The following is a 21922-nucleotide window of genomic DNA, read 5'->3' as shown; positions in this document are numbered from 1 at the left end:
CTTGTTCTAATTTCCTAACATAAACGAATACGGCAATTTAATATATTTTAAGTGGATGATTTTATTCATTACAATAGACTGATGTAAATTACAAATATCGGCAAAGAAATCAGTTATATTTAAGTTTTTATTTAAAATCAATTCTCACATTATACACTTTAAATACCAGTAGACCTGCCGATCACTCTTTCCGTCCAACGAAGCCACGTTTTCGTTCACAGAAAAAGTCAAGTTAGCAATCAATGTATGAATTAACGTATATATAAAAACATGAAGACACGTGCAATGAAATCATTATATTTCAAATACAAACAAATGTTAAATACATTTACCTACTAATCACCAAACATATTGCTTTTTAGTTTCGAGATAGCAGCTGATACATAGTCAGTTAAATTTGCAACTTCGTGCCTCAGGTTGCTCGTTTGTTTGTCTGAGTGTTTTATTAATCAGAGGTGCGATGAGAAACATATTCCTAACGCTAAACAGCCGAGCCGAGTTAGTTTACATCTGACGAATTCTTAACCACACTAGCCTACTACTTCAAATTCAAAAAATCTATAGTTTTTAAACTGCATCATGAATTTACGTTAGCGTTCTATGGACATTAAACTTAAGCTGCAATTGCTAATTGGAAACTACTATGAAGACTTGATGGCGGAGTATAGATAATATATTAGGGAGTAGTTGAAATGTATAAACCATTGCTGATAGAAAACCTCGATGCTTTTGTCTAGCAGCCATCTTTGGTCATTTATAATTATATATATATATTTTGTAGTCAGTACTCGCGGATAGATTCAGTCTTTCTACTCGGTATAGCCTTGTATGGCTGATTGTCCAACAGAGTATTGTTCGAGATGACGACGAGACACGAGAGTGACTACCCCACTGAAACTTGTTATGGGAATAAATAATTATTATCCTTATTTTTTTTTTCTAGCAAATTCGGCACAGCAAAAATGTTTGATGGTTACGAAGAAAAAACATACAGAAAAGTTGTTATCGCTTTTCTCACAGTGACGTTATTTAATATAGTACTGGATATTATAGCGTTTGGGTCAACAGGGTGGATGGTCAGAAGTGTTCGAGCTTTGAATAATACAAATGAAACCACAATACGTTATCAAAGCGGAATTTTTGTTGCATGTGGTCCTGACAGCTGCGCAAACATGAGTGAGTTTTGTTTGCATATACTCCTATACTTAGGCTTACCATATGTCCCGCTTTAGGCGGGAAAGTCCCGATTTTTAGCGTCTTGTCCCGCCGTCCCGACAAGTCAGCCAAAAGTCCCGCTTTTGAGTTCAGCCATCCAGCATAATACGAACTCGTTCTCGTTACTGTTGTTGCGGGTATAGCGCAACGCTAGCGTACTTGGGTACTTACTGAAGGTGAATGCGTTATTTTGTTTGTTTCGTTGTTTCCCGCTAACATTGTTAGCGAACGTATCACATGTAAAATCAATTCTACTTCGTCCTGGTCGGACGTTCACGGGAATGTAACATTGAATGTTTTTTTTAAAGATGTTATCTATAGAGAAGCATGCTTGGGCGAATAAGTAAATTCTCAATGCTTGAAAACGGGAGACTATTTTATTAATCTTTATTCCCTTTGCTGTACATAAAAAATCTAAATTCGGATCATTTGTATCGCTAGCGTCTATTTCTTTCTATTTTTCGAACTAAACCCGATATTTAGACAGTGAATATGCGCATGAACTCTAGATCATTGGTTCCCAAACTTTTTGTACCATCGCCCCCCTACAGTAGTTTATGCAACTTCATCGCCCCCCGGCACTGCAAAAAAAAATTGGAAGTCTTAAACGAATATATTACATACCAAATAAGGAGACAAATCATAGTTTATACATAGTGTTTTTTAATGAGATGGATGAGCTTGGTGTTCTTCAGCGAGTTTTTTTTATCATATCTAAAATTACCCCGTTTACTGATGGAAAGGCGATTTGGTTGTTTTGATAGCAATAGTGTCACTGCTGAAAACCCGTTTTTCACCATATCAGAGGTCGGAAATGAAAGAATCCAGGGTTCTACCTCCTCAAAAACCGCAGTGTACTATTGCCTTATAGCATTTAACTCTCATTCACACCCCGTTTTACATTGAAATAATGAAAACAAGATGATTTTTCTAAATTTTATACTAATGATTTAGGTACATCTCATTCATCTCTACAGCCTTATAACCTTCATCAAAATACATGATACATAACGGTCTTCGGTGAAATTCATCCCCCATTCCTCATCCTACCACGTCCTCCAGTCCGATCACCAGTCCATAGAATTAATCAGCCATTTGTTTTGAATTCGTGGATTCGGATGGCTCAGGGGTCAGCAAATTTTACGTCAATTCGTGAACTCAACTCAGTCGTCTTATTAAAAAATTATTACAATGACATTTGATGTGACACTGTCTTGTTGCTGCATCACGCTTGATAGCTTTACGACGCCAAGATCGGAAGATTTTCTAAATGGGCATCACTAATCCTAGTTCTTTGTAATGTTCATTTTCAAAAATATTTGTTCGCACAAATATGTACTTCGAAACATTGAAGTGAATATTTTCGCATGGCTTGTGAAAATTTGATAAAGATTTTCTTTGAGAAGATACATTCTTACAAAAATGAAGCTGTGATGAATCTCTCGAATAGAATATGAATTTGATTTCCTTATTGCATTGCAATATATTCGAATATTTACTGCGCTATTGAACCCCTGCACTCAACATCAACTTTTCTGCGTGTTTGCATTTGTCTAATTATAATTGAATTGTAGGCTCGTTAAACGAGTAGTTGTTCAATATAATTTTTAGGATATAATTAAATTTAGTCTAAACGTGTCTCACGATAAATTCTGTTACGTAAAAAAAATGTAATTTACTCCTCGAGCGTAGATAAGAAATAAAGTTAATTCATCGTTAAAACCTCCGTTTGGGTGTTTCTCCTGGCAAAGACTTTCTTGTTTACTTCGTGACATTGGCCAATCAGGAAGATGCAAATATTAACGTAATAATGCCCCCTTTCGCATCCGCTCAGAAGCATTCCTCACTCAGACAGACTTTCAGGCGTGGTCGTGAACATTACCTCATTTTCGCAATTTTGAATTATATTCGTTAGTTTTTAGTTGTTTTTCGAAAATTTAAATGAAATAAGTCAATGATCACCTTGTCCTCCTAAGAGTTTCACTTCAATTACAGTGATCAAAAATTAGTGTAGAAATAGCTGTGATAGACTACACTAGACACATTGAAACAGATTTTTGGATGGTATCAATTAGAATGATAGTTTGAAACAAATACTTCATTTCATATGCAACAACTCGCGAAACCACTCTCAAAATGAACACCGAAAATTTTAGAATGGTAAAGTATGGGAAAAATTTTCCGGGGTCAAAGGTCGGGAAAAGATTCATTCAGTGAAGCGTCCCGGGCCAGATTACTACAGATTTCCCGACCAATGGGATACGCAAACTACCGTACCTTACTGCGAAGACGAGTCCAGCAATCCTTTCGCGTGTGATAATCGCCCACGTGATTCAAACCTACGAAAGCACGCAGAGTACAGTAATCAAGCGCACGATGCGCCGACCAAAAACAGGTTTCGCGAAATCGCCCCCCTATCGCCCCCTTCGACTTTTTCGCCCCCCTTTGTATCGTTTTCGCCCACCGGGGGGCGATATCGCCCACTTTGGGAATCACTGCTCTAGATGACAATATGGTCAATGGAGACAGCCGGGATGGCTTAAATATAGGCCTATGTAGTAAAATCGGAAACTGTAAAGTTACAGGAGGCGTCCCGCTTTGAAGTGAAAAAAATATGGTAACCCTACCTATACTTCACCATGTACATTTAACACTAATTTATAACATTGTAATGGAACTTTAGTTATTAGATAATGAGTGATTTTTAAACAATAAAAATCTCAACCCTGGTAAAAACGATCTATAAGTCATCTTTGTGTACAATAATTGCTTTTGTCGGTGACCGTACATTTGAACCCATGTACATTTGAACCCATGCGTATATCCACGGGTTCAATCTATATGTGGGTGCTAAAACCCATGGGTTAGGGTTAGTATGGGTTTAACTATCCGTGAAACAAAAAAAAATCCATAGGTGCAATAGCATACAGGTGCAATTGTCATGGGTTCAAATGTACGTGGGTTCAAATGTAATGGAACCGCTTTTGTCACGTTTAATATTTTTATCGTGAATTTTGCACAGCGAAACAAACAGCAATAACTCATTCTATTTTCAACTTTCAGTACTGAACGAAGGTGCTATGGTAGCTGCTGCCATGTTGATTATGGGGATGATTACAAGGTGCTCCTGCTTCATTCTAGCCCTGTTGACAATGTTAAAACAGATTCAAGCAAATCCACAAACTGCCAAACTCAGTTTCATTTCAGGTACATATAAGTCTAAATGAGTTAGGTTGAAATTTATTCTGTAATTCATCTCTTGTCAGCAAACGAGTAATCTTTAACGCAACCATGTTCAATTCAATATGAACCCTCTACCCACATTTTAAATGCAAGTTGTCATCCATTTGACGAAGTTGGAAGAAGTACAAGACCAACTGAATTTTTAGAGTTGACAATTCTCAATATATATATACGAACTTTATCGTGTATTTTTTTTAAATAATATATATGTTTGTTTGCCAGCAACGCTCAAGTATTTTTTCTATGCATGGTATCGTTGTGTACCGGATACATTCTTACTCTTTAAATATAAAACACCAATGCTGTACGTTTCTCTACTGAGTCTGTGTTCCAACTGAAAAAGAAAAATTATTGAATTTAAAACAGCTTTGCTTTATATGTGCATGAAGCTTAAGTCACCCAAGTTAAATAATCCAATCGTTATTTTAATTGTTTAATTAGTTCATTGTTCATATTTTAGGTATTTTCAACGTTATAACAGTCGGATGGTTCGGAGCATATCTCTTGCACACACATGCATTTGAACATGGAGTTTCATTTGGATACAGCTTTGCACTGACTTGTGTTGTAGCGATTCTTAGCATCGGAATTTCTTTCTTACTTGGTTGGGAACGTCGCCACGAGTAGTCTTAATTGAACCACTGATGCCAGGTCTATTGGCGAAGAGTCGTGATTTACCATATGATTAATTAAGCCATCATATTAAGATTATTTTCCTAATATCATATGTGACCGTTGAGGTAGAGTCGTACTTTGGGCTTTCTAGGAAAATAGAAATAAAAAAAAACGGTGCATTCTGCCGACAAAGTCATCCATTGCCGAGATTAGAAACATTTAATATGCTACCTTTATTTCAGTCTGGTTGGCATTTTCCTTTTTATTTCAATTTGAAATGAAATAAATCGAACACCCGACGCATTCATAATAGTTCGACTGGATATTGGATAAGTTTATAAATCGGGCCAGGCAGCATTGCTAGTGGTTAAACGCACTGCTAATTATTCTCTGTCAAGCGGGAGAAGTTTATTGATTCGCGTCAAAATTTGGACTCAACTATAGTCCTTGATTACAGACAGACCTGCAAAAGTTCATCGATCTCATACGCATATCGTGTCACAATTTAGTACCCATTTATGTATTTATCGTTTTCAGAAAAATCAATCAAATACCTTAATATGTTTTGCAAAATCAATACTATCATGTAAACTGATGTATTGTTCAGCCAATATACGCGGATGAGTTATGGCCATAGACAGAAATGATCTTGGTGCGATCATATGAATAGTATAGCAAGATTTTCGAAACATTTATGCCTGGATGGGGTGCGGACAAGTGGAGAAGTCACCCTGACATTGATGTCAAACTTATATTAACCGGTTGGATAGATAGTTTTTGATTAGATCAGCTAACCAATTTCGTGTATAATAGAAATATTAATTTGAATTATCAAATTACGTCAATAAATGTACATCCAATCATATTCAAATTAGCTAAAATAAAATAACATGCTCACCTAATGAAAAGCGAGAAAATTTATTTAGTTGAAGAAATATACGTTGAAGCACTGAAGTATTTCATATATTAAGGCAGTTCAGTTAGACTTCAGCTAGAGTAAATTCTAATAACATTTAACTGGTTATTCTCAGTAATAATATAGACTCTGTGTCATGGAGAAATATTGGGAAATTTCCATCATATTTTAAATCTGCAATTTAATCATTCACACACCGCAGCTGTGCATCATGAGTTAACTGACAAAGAAATCGGTTGATTAGCGCACCCCCTGCTATAGTTGGCTTGTTAAAATGCCTGATTCAGTCATAGATAATCTTAGTTTTGCAAAAAGTTCAAAATATGGTATAGCTTACCTACATATCAGTACCATTTTGTGAACATGTGTGAACCACGTTGTCAGATCAAATGTAAACTATTAAATTCAATTTGTAACCTTATCGCTTAATATCATCAAAAAGAGTTGACCACCAACCGCTCGCCAACTCGTACTGACGTAATGTTTAATAATGTGGAAGGCAAATTATACAAAAAAGTTGCTATTACTTTCATCATTGTGACGTCATTAAACATTATACTTGATATTGTGGTGCTGGGAACGACAGGCTGGATGATCAGAACAGTTCAAGTATACGATGGACAAAATGAGACCACAATACATTATCACGGTGGATTATTCAGAGCTTGTGGTCCAGACCGTTGCGCAAATATGAGTGAGTAATTTGAATAATCTGCTGATATAGTCAATTGTTGCAATTCTTTTCTAAAATATGCTTATCAGAATCGAATATTATTGTTTTGTACAGATAACAATCATTGCACTATATTTGATAAACGTCTATCTACTTCAACCAACTTTGAGAACTGAAAATTTGAAAACGATTGGGCGATTAGTTTCGTAGAAAATCGAATGTTTTCCAAAACACATATTCCCCAACAACAACAATTAGCAGAACAATTCATTTGCACACTCCGTGTCTAATAATCTAAATTGACCATCGTTTGATATCAAAATATATGGCTGTGTAAAAAATTATTTTAACATAGCATTTGTCTGCATTGTCATTTCTCTGAAATATGTCAATATCATATCATTAACGTCAAACACTGATTGATGCTGCTTTGTAGTTAGACTGGATGTAATTTAGATCCGACCAGAGGCGCTAGAACGGCTGCTGCTTTTGTTATAATGGCATTATTTATGAGATGTACATGTATTGCACTTGTCATATTAACGATGTTGAAGAAGATCCGAGCATATCCACAAAGTGCCAAACTGAGTTTTATTTCAGGTATGTTTATGAGTCATAAATTCTGATATAAATTTTTCATCCAAAAGTGAATAAATGGAAGCGTTAGTTGCGTGTATTTCCATTAATGTGATTGAATTTATGTCAAAACATGTGTCCCATAAACTTTTGAAAATCGCTACACTTTGCAATCGCACTTGAGCCGTTTTTTATCGTTGTCATTAATTAGTTTTCATGTTTTAAGGTGTTTTTAACGTCATAGGATTTGGATCTTTTGTGGCATATCTTGCTCACACACATGCATTCGAACAAGGAGTTACATTTGGATACAGTTTCGCACTGGCTTGTGTTGTAGCTGTCCTCAGTATCGGCAACTCCTTCATTTTGGGTTGGGAACTTCGGTAGATACATTTCAAGGCTTTATTGCTTGCTTTCTGTATAAATGTTTTGGAGAAACGGACGATTAATACTGTATTCGATTATTTTTCGTAAATGTTTTATGATGAAGATAGTACACAGTACATTACTTTTACAATATTGCTTACACGAATTTTGATAAATGCCATTGTACTTATGTCAATTTGACGCACCTATAAATAACGTTTACGATAGACTGCTGGTCCGTACCGGTACAGTCTTTTTTTATTCCGTCCGTTCGTCTATTAATGTCAACCGGAGTAAGGATTCGACACAAACAGGACGTGCATAACTATGAATCTTTGTCATATAAAACAAGTAAGCAATGCTCAGCGACCAACCATCTTTTCAAATGTCATAAATATGTCACATTATCGACTTTTTACTAATTCATTTCCAATAGCCTACTAGCAATGGCGAGGTACAGGTATTGATTAAAAAATGTTGTATTTTGTGCTTTTCGCCTCTAACTATAACCAATTGATGACCTCCTGTTACTAATATTTTCAAACTCGCACTATTTCGCCACATTTATATATAGTTTTTCTTTTTGTCATATTTTCTTGATTATTATTCCAGTATCTCCCTGTCGGTATTCTTACCTACGGGGTTTCTTGTAATCATTTCACAAACACACGTATTTATGTAAATAAATGTATTTAAAATCACAAAGAAAAACTTGATTCTTGCAAAACCACAGAGTCAGACATGAAATGCTCATCACTATAAGGCATATTTTCCTTTTGGCACATTTCTTCTCCAAGTTTATTAAGAAAAATCCTATATAAGAGTCACAATTCACGTAGACCTTCAAGTTGTTCTCTGATATCTGTAAGTTTTTCTTCCAGTAGACGTAAGTTGATAGATGTCGTAGAACGACAGCAATCAGGAACAAACAATTTTCTAATTTTGGGAAACACATTTTTTTTCTTGATTGCTTCTTCTGAATTTTCGTCAATAATTTTTCTTTCTGTTGTTTCTTTTTCAAGCAAAGCCTGACAGATAATAAATGGTGAAATAATTCAAAGTTTAAATAATCAAAAAAGGGATAAGACACCATTTATATTGGTTATATCAAGTTCATACCTTGCTATGAATTCATTATTTTCACTATGTAATATACAAAAAAGACCTTAATGATAAATTTTATGCCAAAGACATAACTATGTGTCCATCACGTTAAATATCAATATCACTAAATTATAACTTACATTTTCTGTCTCTATCTCCATTTTAATAAAAATATATGATCGCTCCAAACGACTCATTCGGCAAATAATATTATAAGTATCGTTTGCGGTATTTTTCTTCTGAAAATGTGCGACCTCTATAAGACATGCACAGGAAACGTATTTATTGCATCTCCCGTGAGACCCATCTGAACAAGCATGATTCCAATTCGAATTGCAACGGAACATCGAAGCATCTCCGATAAAATTGCGTCATTGTAGTAAAGAACCGGATTTTTTCTCGGTGCCCAATCGTGTTGAAGACTGAAAAATAAAAACCATTCGATTGTCAGAATAAAGTATGCATGTACAGGCTTTTGATATAGTACATCTTGATACAGAGTATTATACCAATTCAAACAGTTTTCGGATTTTGAAAGCTGGATATTCTTCTTCATATTTTTCGATACTACAAACCCATTTATGTTTTTTGTTACAGTTTTTATTGATTCGATTCCTGTTGTTAGAAACAAAGAGAAAGTCTTAAAATTATCGATCAGCGATCAAAGCGCATTTGAATTACACCCGCCAACTCCATCAAATATATATGTTTAATGGCAAGGTTTACAAACAATAACACAGAATATGTAAGTCATTCACCTTCCAAAGTGTCCGCGGATTTAAACGTACCTGAACAAAGTACGCAATGATCACAATCCACCCATATTGCGTCTAAAACTAACAAAACTTTCCATGAACGTGTAATAAACGCCGGCATTGGGGTTGACAAAATGCCATTCTTATTAATGTCCAACATCTGGAACAACGCTGGTACAGATACATACATACAGAATATGTTAGTTGGTAGATAATATACTTGGCGGAGTAAAATGAAAAAGTAAATTAAAAAAAAGAATTACCGAATCTTCTTCGAATTGAAAATAAGGATCTTTCAACGTCGAACTTGAGTTGACGGAGAGAGAAACAGTGGGGCCGTGCGATATTTTTAAAAATGATATTTCCACGGAGGTGGTTATATCACCAATTTGTCTAGATTCCTTACCATCTGCAGCCTTTTCAATGCGAGTCTTTAACAAGAAAAATTATCATGTAAATTTTCTTATGAATGTACATAAAAAATTAATTCACGCTACGAAAGCGTGATTAAAAAAATTATTCTCATCTGATTTACCTCATTTAATATTTTTAGCTCCACTGAAAAAGAAGAGCCGGATTTTTCGTCTTCTTTTTCTCCGGAATTTTCCGCATCTTTATCAGATATTTCAGAATTTCGATTTTCTGTGATCGTTTCTTTTTCAGGTAATTTAATCTAATTCCGTATTAAAATGGATTATTTTCCCGTCACTGCTCTCTTGTTCATCGTCGGTCTCTAATTCACCATTTTTTACCTGCTGGATGGGATTTGCATTCATCTCTTCAGTTAATTCATCTGCAGAAAATTAGACTATTTATGAATCGATGTGTTTTAATTGCAATACAATGCTGCCGAACTTCGCTAATTATCCAGTTAATCTTATTTTATTCAGAATCTTTTTTGGATTATATGTATAGGCTTACGTGATGAGATCTACGTAATGCAAATGAGTCATTTCATTTTAAGGTGATATAAAATTCAACATTTTCGTTGTGAATTTGGGTTATTAAATAATAAGTTATGGTGGTCGGTTACGGCTTCCTCCACCACCAAGTCCATGCTTCCGAAAACAAACAATATAACTAATCCCATACCCGACTTGGAATGGTAACCGGACGAGAGGCCGTGGTTCGCCATATGGATAAGCCGTCTTATCGGCTTTCCTCTCCCCCGGGATAAATATGTAAATCCTATCCTATCCTACAGTATTTAGGGTATATTTTTCCTGTTGAAGAAAAAATTTAAAGTTTTTATATCATCAAGAATCGCTTACCAAGCGCACAATAACAAAAAAGTGCAGCCATATTTTGTCGAATGTAGCCTACTACTGTATAGATAGCATATTATTTCGCGTACCAAATTCTTTGAATAATTACTTCCCCCAATAAGTTTGGATTCGAGACGAAATTTTAACTAACCCCTGTTGAAATATGTTGTTTTAGTATATTTTGTTGAAGGTAACCAGCCCTCGTTCATTCATCCGACTTTGCTTTGCTATTGCATGTTTCTTCTGGTTCTAAAGCATTGAAACAGTGGATAAGTGACTGAACTTTCCAAATCGAATAATAATTCGCACAAACTTTTAGTTTCTTCCTGTCAGGGGTTAACAATGGAAGTATTCCCGAAGTATTATTCCTTGGATAGGATGACATCTTTGTAGTGGAAAAGTTGTCACGTGATGATTTATTGCTTATCATTCATGTGGGGTGCCGGTAGAATAAACTAGTCTTGTGCGAAAACAAAAATACAAAAACAATAAAATTCTACGTGAGTTGGCATCAACAAGTAAGTAAGTGTTTAAATTTTTAGCCTGACGTTACTACTATTATTATCGCAACTATACACTACGTAATAGCTAAGATTAATACCAACAGTCCCCGCATCTTTGAATAAGATCTTCCAGAATATAGTTAACAAGACATAGAAGTGGACCAACGCCGCGTACCAAGAAGCAGTTTCACGGTAAGCGGATTTTGGTTTCACGTAGCAACGGTGCTTGCCAGAAAACTTCGCTGAATTTGTTCTGAATGAAGACATATTTGCAGTATCCGGTAACACACTAACCAGCGATCGTTTTTTCTGAATCGTTGTTATTGTTTTTATTTGGTGCAATTTTTTGCCGTTCGTTGTTGAGGCGTCTTATGGGATGCGCAACTTGAATCCAACGTTAATGGCCGTATCGTTCCTTTCTCAACCAAATAAGGAAGTCCTACATTCCATTTTTTCTTGTCCCCGTTGGAAGATGATTTATGGATTCAAAAAAAAAATCAGAAGGCATGCGCGTATGTACAGGGTCTTATTTCAATTTTCTTCCGAAAAATAACACTTGGGCTTATTTTCGGGGGATGTCTTATATTTTCATTTATCAAAAACAAAATTACAAAGTGAAGAATTACGAGATTTTCAAATATACAAAATATGAAAAGCGATATCCATTTACTTATAAATAACATGTTTTTATTTAAAATAACTGCAAAACGTACAGAAGCGTACAGAATTTGAATTAGAATGTTTGGCCAAAAAGAAGTGTAGCCTATTTATTTACTCACTTAAATTATAACAGAGATGTGATACGTTCAAAAAAGTTATCAATTCTTGACTCTTTGATGTAAACAGCCAGTGATGGCATTAGGAACTAGTATATATATATTTTCAATTTTTATCATCCACGAACCACAGTCGCCACCTGTCGACGACCGGTAAAAGTTCTTTTCTTTGTGTTGATTTTGTGTTTACAATGCTATGGACTCCGCCTTGTAGTATGCTATTGACCAATCAGGAGCGAGAATGATTGTTACGTAAGCAGTCAGCCAAAGAAGTCAACAAACCCTCGGGTTCATTTGTTATTGTCTGCGCTGCTTTTTGTTTACCGAATTTTTGCGCAGTTTTTTGTATAAATTAAAAGAAATCACGGAGTGTAGTAGGTTTTTCTATTTCTTTTAATCATGGATGAACTTAAGCATCAAGTAATGGTGAATCAATTTGTGTTAGCTGCGGGATGTCCTGCCCACGAAGCAAGGCAAATTTTACAAGCTACACACTGGCAATTCGAGGTTTGTTGTTATGACTTTTCAATATATTGAACGAATTCCTACTCCTTAATTTTTATATAAATATATATATGTTGACTATTGAAAAGTAAGATTACTATTATTAATATCAGTCAAAGACTATATCTAAATATGAATATACCATTAATGTTTTATCAGATTTTTCAATAAAACAGTAAAACTGGTTCACTCAGCCATTGGTAAAGGCCTCATATTTATGGATTCATTGAGAATAACCCGATTCTCAACTGAAGTGGGTCCTATATAAACATCCTATAGACTCACTTGCTTACATAAGCACTGAAAATGACTTTCAGGACATTATATATTTCAACACATTTATCTGTACCGGTACCGTATACAGGTATATCAGTTTATCTTGGGCAAAGAAAAGCCGATACTGCAATAAGACGACTAAATTATATTGCGAACTACTGCCTCGTGTGCGGTTACCAGTCCATGTTGAGTTTGGGAATTATTAATCAATTTTGTTTCAAAAGCATTAATCGGGAGACCTGACTCTGATTATCGTGTTTTCATGTTGCTACCTCCATACTTTACTGATTAAACTTAGCGTATATGGTATATATTTTTATTATCGAAATGCTTGTTTTCTGGCTGACGAAACAATGAATGCTCTCTCACTCTTTCTATAGTTTGAAAAACTGGGCATCATTTAAATTAAATTCAGTTGGGCAATGGTTTAAACTTATTTTGGTGTAGTTATGTGCTAAGTAGGGTGTTAATAAATTTATACCTCAATCTGAATCCAAACTCTAATCTATAAATGAACGGCTTACGTTTCCATACCCAACAAAAATTTATACTCGTCTCCCATATCAGCATATTGAGATTTGAGGAAAGTTGATTCCAACTTCTAACATTGATTAATCTTCCGCAACGGTTACTTCATTACGATATCAAGTACCACGTTGTAATCAAAACAGTGATTTATATTCATTTATCAAGTCAGGATTTCGTTTGTTAAATCTCAGGGTGAAATTATTGAGCTTCAGTAATTACTTTTATTGAAATTTTTGTCAAAGGCTTTATCTTTTTTTATGAAAGTTTTTCAGGACTCACTGCGGTTATTTATGTGATTAATGATCATTAACCAAAGATTATGATTTTGTGTGAAAATTATCAATTTATATTGAATTGATAAAATACTATGGGTTACACAAAGTGTTATTAAGCATAAGTTAGATTAAATGGGATAGGAGTTACATATTTATCCCGGGGGAGAGGAAAGGCAATAAGACGCCTTAACCATATGGTGAACCACAGCCTCATGTTAGGTTTCCATTCCATGATGGGTATGTGGTTGTTTAGATATTTGTTTTCGGAAGAATAGACTTCATGGTGGAGGAAGCCGTAACTGACCAGCGGTTACGTAAACCACCCTACGGCGGCGACGAGCCCAGCAATCCTCTTGCACATAACCATCTCCGCATGAGATTTGAACCTGCGAACTCATGCAGGGTATTAACTGCTGATGAATGGCAATTTATTCTTCATAAAGATATACGGTATGTTAAAATGGAAACATTCTGGACAAATATTGAAAAATATGAATTCTAAACAGGACTTGTCCAGATAGGTTAGAGCATATTTTTCATTATTCCTTTAAATCATGGTAGTCCAACCTTTATGGCTGAAGGGCCGCATGTAGTTTACGAATGATTACGCGGGCCACTTGACATGGTAGTTTTTTCCTAGTTTTCACTACACCGACTACAGGTTAATGAATAAAAAACCTCACACCAAACCTATAAGAACAATGAAAATACGAAGATACAGTAAAGTCTATCACACATAGATATTTCAATGTGAAGTTTGGCACTGCTTTTATTCAACAAGTTTGTCAATATTCGGTGCGGTGTAGCTGGACAAAGTAGCGAAGCGTATTTTAATATGACTGTCAGAAATTAGTGATCTCACTGGGGATTTGACATGGTTCATTCATGAAAAAATTTGCTCTTACAAGTAAGTGCCGTCAAATTTTGAGGTCATGAAAACTGCCTCTCCTAGCTTCAGAGAAAAAAGGGAAGGAAAACAGATTAAAATACATGGCAGACGATAAAAATGAATTCGAATCTCTCTTCGCAAAGAGATTTAAAAAAGCTTTCGATAGCTGGGTGGTGCTTCTCGCGCGTTTGAACGACGAGGAATAGTTTTTTATTAGAGATTTGAATAGTGGCTTAGGTTTGTGAAAGACATCGTGACCGCGCGGGCCACTCGGAAACCTTCAGCCGGTAAGTTAGCCATTTTAAATAAGATATGGTATGACAATTGAAAAAGGAGGATTAATTTGATTGAGTGATTTCAGCTATACTCACTTCCCCTTTACAGATATTGGGTCTGACCAAGTTCATATAGCAATCTTTTATCAAGTAGCAAGATTTGCCTTTAAATAATTATTCAAACATAATAATTTCTTTCTCATCTGTAGAAAAATCTCTGGAAAATGTTTATGCAAATAGTGTATCCAATTTCTACCGTTCGTACTTTGTTATGGAAAATTCCTATTCAGTTCAGTTCAAAAGCAATATTCAAAGGTCTGGACATACCAAGATAATTAATCAATTACTAAGTAACTGAATAAATTTATAAAAGAAAGATATGAAGAACGAAAACGATTAATAAGCTGAAGATATTTGTTTATTTTGTGCAAATTTTCTGTTAAGGGAGTTCATGTAACCTTGGTTCTAGTTTTGTTGTAATTTGGCAAACAAGACTACTTTATGTTTTGCGTGGTAGAAATAAACAAATAAATCATGAGATAAGATTGAGTGATAATGTGTGCTGTGAGAACAGTGCCTAACTTAATTCCTTACTCAGCAATCCTGAAACAGATAATGAGTGTTGGGAAGTCTGATGAGCAGATTATTCACAGATCAACAACTTGAGTGTCTTTGTAAAAATGAGTGTCAATGTTTGTGAATGAAGTATAACACATTTAACCTGATGTAAATCTGACTGTTAGAAGAGATCTTAATACAACCAAATACCCCTATCAGTCACATAGAAAATAACGCAAACATGTTTGATACAGGTAAGGAGAAATGGCATATATCAATAATGAGTATAGAAAACCAGAGTCATTCGATGGAATAATATAATCTGAAATATCTGAAATAAAACATATTTTTCATACATCGTATTTACATGGGATTTATCACCTAAACTTTTACAGAGTTCAATTAAGGGCGTGTTACCTTTATCCACTTTGCATGGAAGGGCGTCATGACTAACATGTCATATGATATGTACTATTTAGTATGTATGCCGTTTTCAGTACATTCGTATTTAAGATGGTTGTCAACATCATTGACGAGACATGCATCATTGATTGTTTAATTTTGCCTGTCTGTGTATGTTATTCTCTATGACATATTTCACCATGTATGACAATGGTAAGAATGTAATCACGTCATGTTGAAAAATCATGAATTATGTTCAATTCATATGTGGCGCGACCTTACTATACTTTCAATGTTGTAGGTTTGCATTGTGGTTCAGACAGGTTCAGCTTTGTTAGTGATTCAATTGAATTCTACTTTCAGTTAAATTGTGATGATTCAAATATAATGGAGTATATTTATATAGGACTGTTGTAGAATAAATTCAATGCATAATATAACGAATATATGAATTTCCTGATAGAAAATCTGAAATACGTTTTTCTGGATTTTTTTTTCACAGTTGGTTTTTAATATTTTTATATCACTTAAAATTGTCCATATTTGATAGTGTAATATTTTTTGATTCTATTTACCAAGTCATCTTAATTATTCTATATTTATCTATTCTGGATCATGTGAAAATAACAATTTGTTTACAAATGAAGTTTTGTCAAGCTAAACTTTCAGAATGTTCTAGACTTTCAGAATGTCACGATATATTGATGATGGATGATCCAACATAAGTATTTTATTATCAGGTGTAAATTCGATTGATTGCCATGAAATAAGTGAGAAAATTGTCTCAGTTTTCACATAAAGTAGCGCTAGGCAAATTGTCTCAAACAAATTGCATATGTTTTAGACATGGTCCATCTTTATTTCGGTTATTTTTGTTCAAAAAATGTCACAGTTAGTGTTGGCTGAAAATGAATATTTTTTAGTTTAGGAATTCAGACGAATATTTTTCATGAAGTTTAATAAAGTTGCGTTCTGAGTATTTAGCTTTTCATTGTCATGATCTATTAAATTACATGACCGTAATTCATTACTTTAACCAAGCCCAGCGTCATTCAGTATTTACAAATGAGAAAGTCCTCGCTATAATTTTTCATAGTCTTTAGTAGCACTTGGCACTTCAGTGGTCCCTCGTATCATCGCTCAGAGAATGTACTTCATTTCCTAAATGAGTGTTCGTGACCTTGCTTTGAGCAAATTTCGTAAAAAAGTTATGTGCAAGCTTAATAACACATTTGATCTTCATTATCATCGAAATCTCAAATATCCTTCTAATCTCCAAAGAAATTACCTTTATGGGGGTGGTACAAATTTATAAACATTTTAAGTTTAATTTTATTAGTTGTTTGGAAAAAATTTCATAAAATGATTTTGTAATTGCATCATTCACCATAGTTCATAGATCAAATTTAAGAAATTGAGGCTGTAAACAGTCATTTGATAGTTTCCTATGATAAATAGATCCTTTGTTTGCTTCTTGTTTTATGGGAAACAATGAATGACGTTGCTTATAAACCTATGCTATTGAATACTTGATAGTGTTATATACTTGTTATTGAAATGGAGTCTATAAGAGGCCTCAGCTTTATCATTTCTATATCATTGTATTATTGAACAACATTCACATATAAGTCAATTTTTGCTTGATGTTTTACATTTGGTTTGGCGATCCTATTACTTTTTTGACTGAATTTAAGAGTAAATCTTATAGTCATAGTCAAGTTTATTTTTTTCATCCAGTAAAAAATAACATACGAAATTGACAAAAATAAAATTAAACACACATTTTTACTGGGGAAGAAAAGCCGCGGGAAACCAAGACTGGTTTTCTAGCAGCGACACCCAATATGATTGGCTGGAACCTTGACATCAATTAGTTTAATTTACAGAATTTTTTAACTCAACTTGAGTATACTTCATCATTCTCATAGTGAGTGACAAGCATGTGATCAAGTTTTGAACATTGAAATTGAGCTGAAGTTTAAATATATGTTAATAATGGTTATTTTTATATATTTAGTCTCCTTTAATCTAACTATTGCATAATATTTAAATTAAATGTATTTTTACAAAAAGGACTAGTAATTTATAGGTGAAATTCCTTTTGAGAAAAAAATATTTCAAAAAGTTATTCACCTCCAATAATATTATCAATAAATTTCACAAATCCAACAACATATCATATTATTAAAAGATTGAGAAGTGTTAGTATTCCACCTAAGTGAAGTTATATCTCACAATAAAAAATATTGCACATGAAAAAAAATAATCATTAGTGATAAGAATGGGAGTAAAAAACCACACATCTCGAACTTTATACATACATAAAATCGAGTCATGGCTATGGGCCATCTATAATTTGGTAGGAAATGTAACCACCTTTTTTCATGACACCAAATAGTGATGACAACGATAAGCCTAGTAATAATTAGTTTTTCATCAATATTTTTTAAGCTATAGTAAAAGCAATAGCGCTGATTATTTGAATGCCTTAGGGCCTCTTTTATTTTTGCATCTATATAGTTTGTGTTGTTGTATTGTGGTACTTTTTTAGGAATGTTTTTTTAAAACTTGCGGTTTATAAATTTGCTGCATATTCTTACACACGTCGATAACATATTATTTAATAGGTTGCAACTTAATACTATACAGTGCAATGTTGGGTATATTATGTTCTAGATCAAATTAGTGAATTATATTCACATTATCAAACAGTAAAAATTCTATTTTTTTAGTTTTAGTTGGGATGGATTGGTATGTCATAATCTGGGTTTACGCCATAAACTTTAATGATAAAATATTTATAGAGATATTTTAAAGCTCTTTATTTAATATTGCAACAATATCATGAATATATACTTGTACATGTGTGATACTTATACTTTGAAGTGTTGTATAAAGCTATGAATTTTGAAGTTGTTTTGTTGTTAAAGTCATAATTTATTTATATGTTTTTTATACAATGTGTTTTTTGGCATATTTGAGAATTATTGATTTACTGTTAATCTACGGAGTCATTTTCAATTTTATTCGTCAAGGAAAACTCTTATGTTTTGAATCGTTATAAGTAAATATTTGTTGTGTAATGAGTAATAAAATGTGAATTAGTAATTGTATACAATGTTTTGTATCTCTGTCTGACTAATCATAAACTTTTTTTTTCAGACGGCATTAAGTCATTTTTTCCAGGAATCAGGTATTCCACAACAACATAATCAGCATGCAGTAAGTATTATTTTTCATTTGTACTATGTTTTTATCAAAATATTATAGGAATGAATGAACTCTTTCTATATTTTTATTATTATATGATATATGATAGATTTGCTTTTAGTTTATTATCCTTTTCATCAATGATTTTTTTATACTTTCAGATGTGTCCTCCTGCCAACACACCTGCGACACCTCCTGCATTCCCTGAAGCTTTACTAGCATTTTCTAAAATGCAAACTTCAGATAAACAACTAGGCACAAGTCCTCAAGTTGTACCAACAACTGCGAGCAATAATATCGGCTTTCTGAAAGTTCCAGGCAAGAGTTAGTGATTTTGAAGGGTGGTTGTGAATTGGATGTTCAACCACCCATTTAATATTGCATCACCAAAAATGGTGGCGACGGACATTAAACACACTTTTTTAAAATACAAACAACCAAACTTCTTTTTTATTTCGCTGATATGATATTTTTTTCACTTTTTTTCAATATCTTATTTGGCGGTCTAAATCCTACCACACAAATGCACTTTTATTTTTGTGGAAGACTGCATTATAGCGTAAATATGCGTCACAAATATGTGCACAAGCAGACACCACATTAATTCCGCATGATTTCGCTGCTATGCTATCGTTTTAAATCTGGTAATGTCACATTAGAATTTTCCGAGAATTGAATCGGACATATTTACCTGATTGTTACTCTTGAACGTGATAAGTTGAATTCAGGATGAATTTTCTTTGTTAATATGTATGTACAAATTCGAACATGTTTATTTCTTGTTCAAATTTCACAAATTTGCGCACTTTACGTGTCCTGACGTCATGTTTGTCCCAGAAAGCAGTAACGCTATACCAAATGAGGAAGCTACATTCAAAAATAGTCCAACCTATAAAATTATAATTCAAACATTATAGATGAGTTTGAATTGTGCTGGATTGAGTGTTATAGATCGGAAATTTGTTAATTTATACACCAGGATATATTTTGGCATGCTTAATCGGAAATATTTTAAACACTGGCTATTCTTTTAAATCACAAATGGACTATTGTTGATCCACTTAAACTAAATTCTTTTCTTGGGTGACGTTTCCACTGATAGGATTTCTAATAAATTTTCAGCGGGTCCACCAGATTGCACTGTGTGTATTTTCTGTATTTTATGATGAGGTGTAGCACACTCTCACTTAAGGGGGTGTTTTTTGTTGGTGTAAAATTGCAAAGTTAGGTTTGTGTTGGGTGGTATAACCTAATGAAAAATATCATATTTTATGTAAGTGCTAGCTATGAATGATTATAAGAGACACCTGTAAGGCTGAAATTTCAGAATTCCATTAAGATTTATTTGTTTGCTCACGAAATTTGAACTATGAATATAAATTTGTTCATACAATTTAATTGGCATATTAAACATAGTATGATTGTTAAACACATGGCTGAGAATGTTCAAGTGTGTTTTTGAACAGAGTAGATAATGAGAAGCTCAGCTCAGAAATGCCTTATTCATTATTGATAAACTTGTTTACAAATTTAGTAAATTTGTGAATGGAAAACATTGCGGCAAAAAATTTTCCCATTTTTTATTTGCATTATTTCAAGTTACCCAATCTTGATTAAATATGTTACGTTTTTGAGCTTTATTGCGAAGAATCAATTAATTTGTTTACAAATTTTCAATCGCATTAAGGGGGTTTGAATTGACAGAATTTTTTTTTTGTTCTTGTAGTTTCAAAGTTTTGTAAAAAGCATCATGTATTTGATAACATCTTTCACGTGTCAATGTTTTGAACGTCTGTTTCTGTTCTTGAAGGAGCCTCAATCTTTTTGTGTGTTTTGAGAAAAAAATGGAAATAAATCTTGAAACTTCGTTTAATTTATGAGTTGAAGAAGACTAATATTTGCAGCTGGGATAAAGCATATGTATGTCAGCCATACTTTAATTTTTTGTATGAGGCGTTTCGCATATTCATTCAACTCAAGATGTTGAATAATATCCAGATGAGCCTATTGTTAATGCCACTGCCAATTATCATGACCAATATTAGCTTTTATCCATTCTCTGAAAAAAGGTACCGGCAGGTGTATGCCATATATAGATACACTGTAAACAGCTTTAGGTTGCATATCATTCAATTTCACACCTGAAGTTGCGCTCAAATGGAGGTCCTGCTTTGTACGAATTTTATACCAACTGAGTTAGGTGTTTAATGTTGTACCTGGGGACTAATAGTTTAATGCAAACTATTTTGCCAAGACTTGTTATCATTTAATGTGGAATTCGCAAATGTGGCACAAAATTATGAAGGCAGTGTTTTAGAAGGCTATCCGGCAAGTTTTAGCGGGGTAATGTGTTATCAGATATCGAATACATTTCCATCAAGTCACTCATGAAAAATGCATAACTGGTCAACGCAAGAACGCTCGTCCGCTCCGTTGGAGAAAAAAAACAAACGGTTGCAAAATTTCACATTCTCTGGTTCGGTTTTATTAAGCCCTAAGCCATAAATTATTCCATTTTGAATTAACGATCTCGCTACGGACGTCGCTCAGTCATAAACAAGACCGGCTATTATGGTTTTGGAGGTGTAACATCTAGGGTTACGCCCACCGAAATACAAGTTTTCTTTGTGTTTGTTTCAGTGATATGTAATCTGAACCAATGCTCGAAGTTTTGACAAACAGTTGCTGTATGTGTGTCTACCTAGATTGTGTTTGTTTTATGTGCAATATTCCCCGAAAAGTATACTTTGTACAGTCAGCGAAACCAATACAGGGAAGTGTCAAAACACATCAGTTGGGAGAAAAGATCGTCGACATTGACAGCTCAGTCGACATAATAATAGTTATGTCGCAATCGATAAATAACTCCGGTTGCGGCGGGCTTGGAAATACCCGACATAAAAACATCTTTTCCATCCATGAACTTGGCCAGCTGATTTATCAGCATGACATATCAAAATTTTCTCGTAATTAGGAATGAATTTCTGGAAATTGGGAG

The 21922-nt window shown here is 34.0% G+C and overlaps 3 protein-coding genes across 4 annotated transcripts; all 3 read left to right on the top strand.

Moving 5' to 3' along the window:
• Positions 1 to 795: 795 nt before the first annotated feature.
• Positions 796 to 5372, top strand: LOC120333274 (uncharacterized). The gene is made up of 3 exons (XM_039400668.2): positions 796 to 1176; positions 4279 to 4422; positions 4919 to 5372. The coding sequence occupies exons 1-3, from the start codon at positions 963 to 965 to the stop codon at positions 5083 to 5085; spliced, it is 525 nt and encodes a 174-aa protein (XP_039256602.2). The 5' UTR covers positions 796 to 962; the 3' UTR covers positions 5086 to 5372.
• A 1004-nt stretch (positions 5373 to 6376) lies between these two features.
• On the top strand, positions 6377 to 9518 carry LOC120333275 (uncharacterized). Of its 2 annotated transcripts, none has more exons than XM_039400670.2 (3): positions 6377 to 6683; positions 7119 to 7262; positions 7483 to 9518. In XM_039400670.2, exons 1-3 carry the CDS (start codon positions 6470 to 6472, stop codon positions 7623 to 7625), a joined length of 501 nt encoding a protein of 166 aa, XP_039256604.2. In that variant the 5' UTR covers positions 6377 to 6469; the 3' UTR covers positions 7626 to 9518. The 2 variants fall into 2 exon arrangements, with proteins under 2 accessions (XP_039256604.2, XP_039256603.2); XM_039400669.2 differs by having other exon boundaries at positions 6390 to 6683; positions 7465 to 9512.
• A 2714-nt stretch (positions 9519 to 12232) lies between these two features.
• LOC120333278 (UBA-like domain-containing protein 2) lies at positions 12233 to 20797 on the top strand. Its single transcript, XM_039400674.2, has 3 exons — positions 12233 to 12514; positions 18877 to 18936; positions 19086 to 20797. Exons 1-3 carry the CDS (start codon positions 12407 to 12409, stop codon positions 19251 to 19253), a joined length of 336 nt encoding a protein of 111 aa, XP_039256608.1. The 5' UTR covers positions 12233 to 12406; the 3' UTR covers positions 19254 to 20797.
• The last annotated feature ends 1125 nt before the right edge of the window (positions 20798 to 21922 follow it).

Source organism: Styela clava, chromosome 13, assembly GCF_964204865.1.
Source record: "Styela clava chromosome 13, kaStyClav1.hap1.2, whole genome shotgun sequence".
Classification (NCBI taxonomy): Eukaryota; Metazoa; Chordata; class Ascidiacea; order Stolidobranchia; family Styelidae; genus Styela; species Styela clava.
The sequence above is the reverse complement of the archived record's forward strand: the minus strand, read 5'-3'. Positions and strand labels throughout refer to the sequence as shown.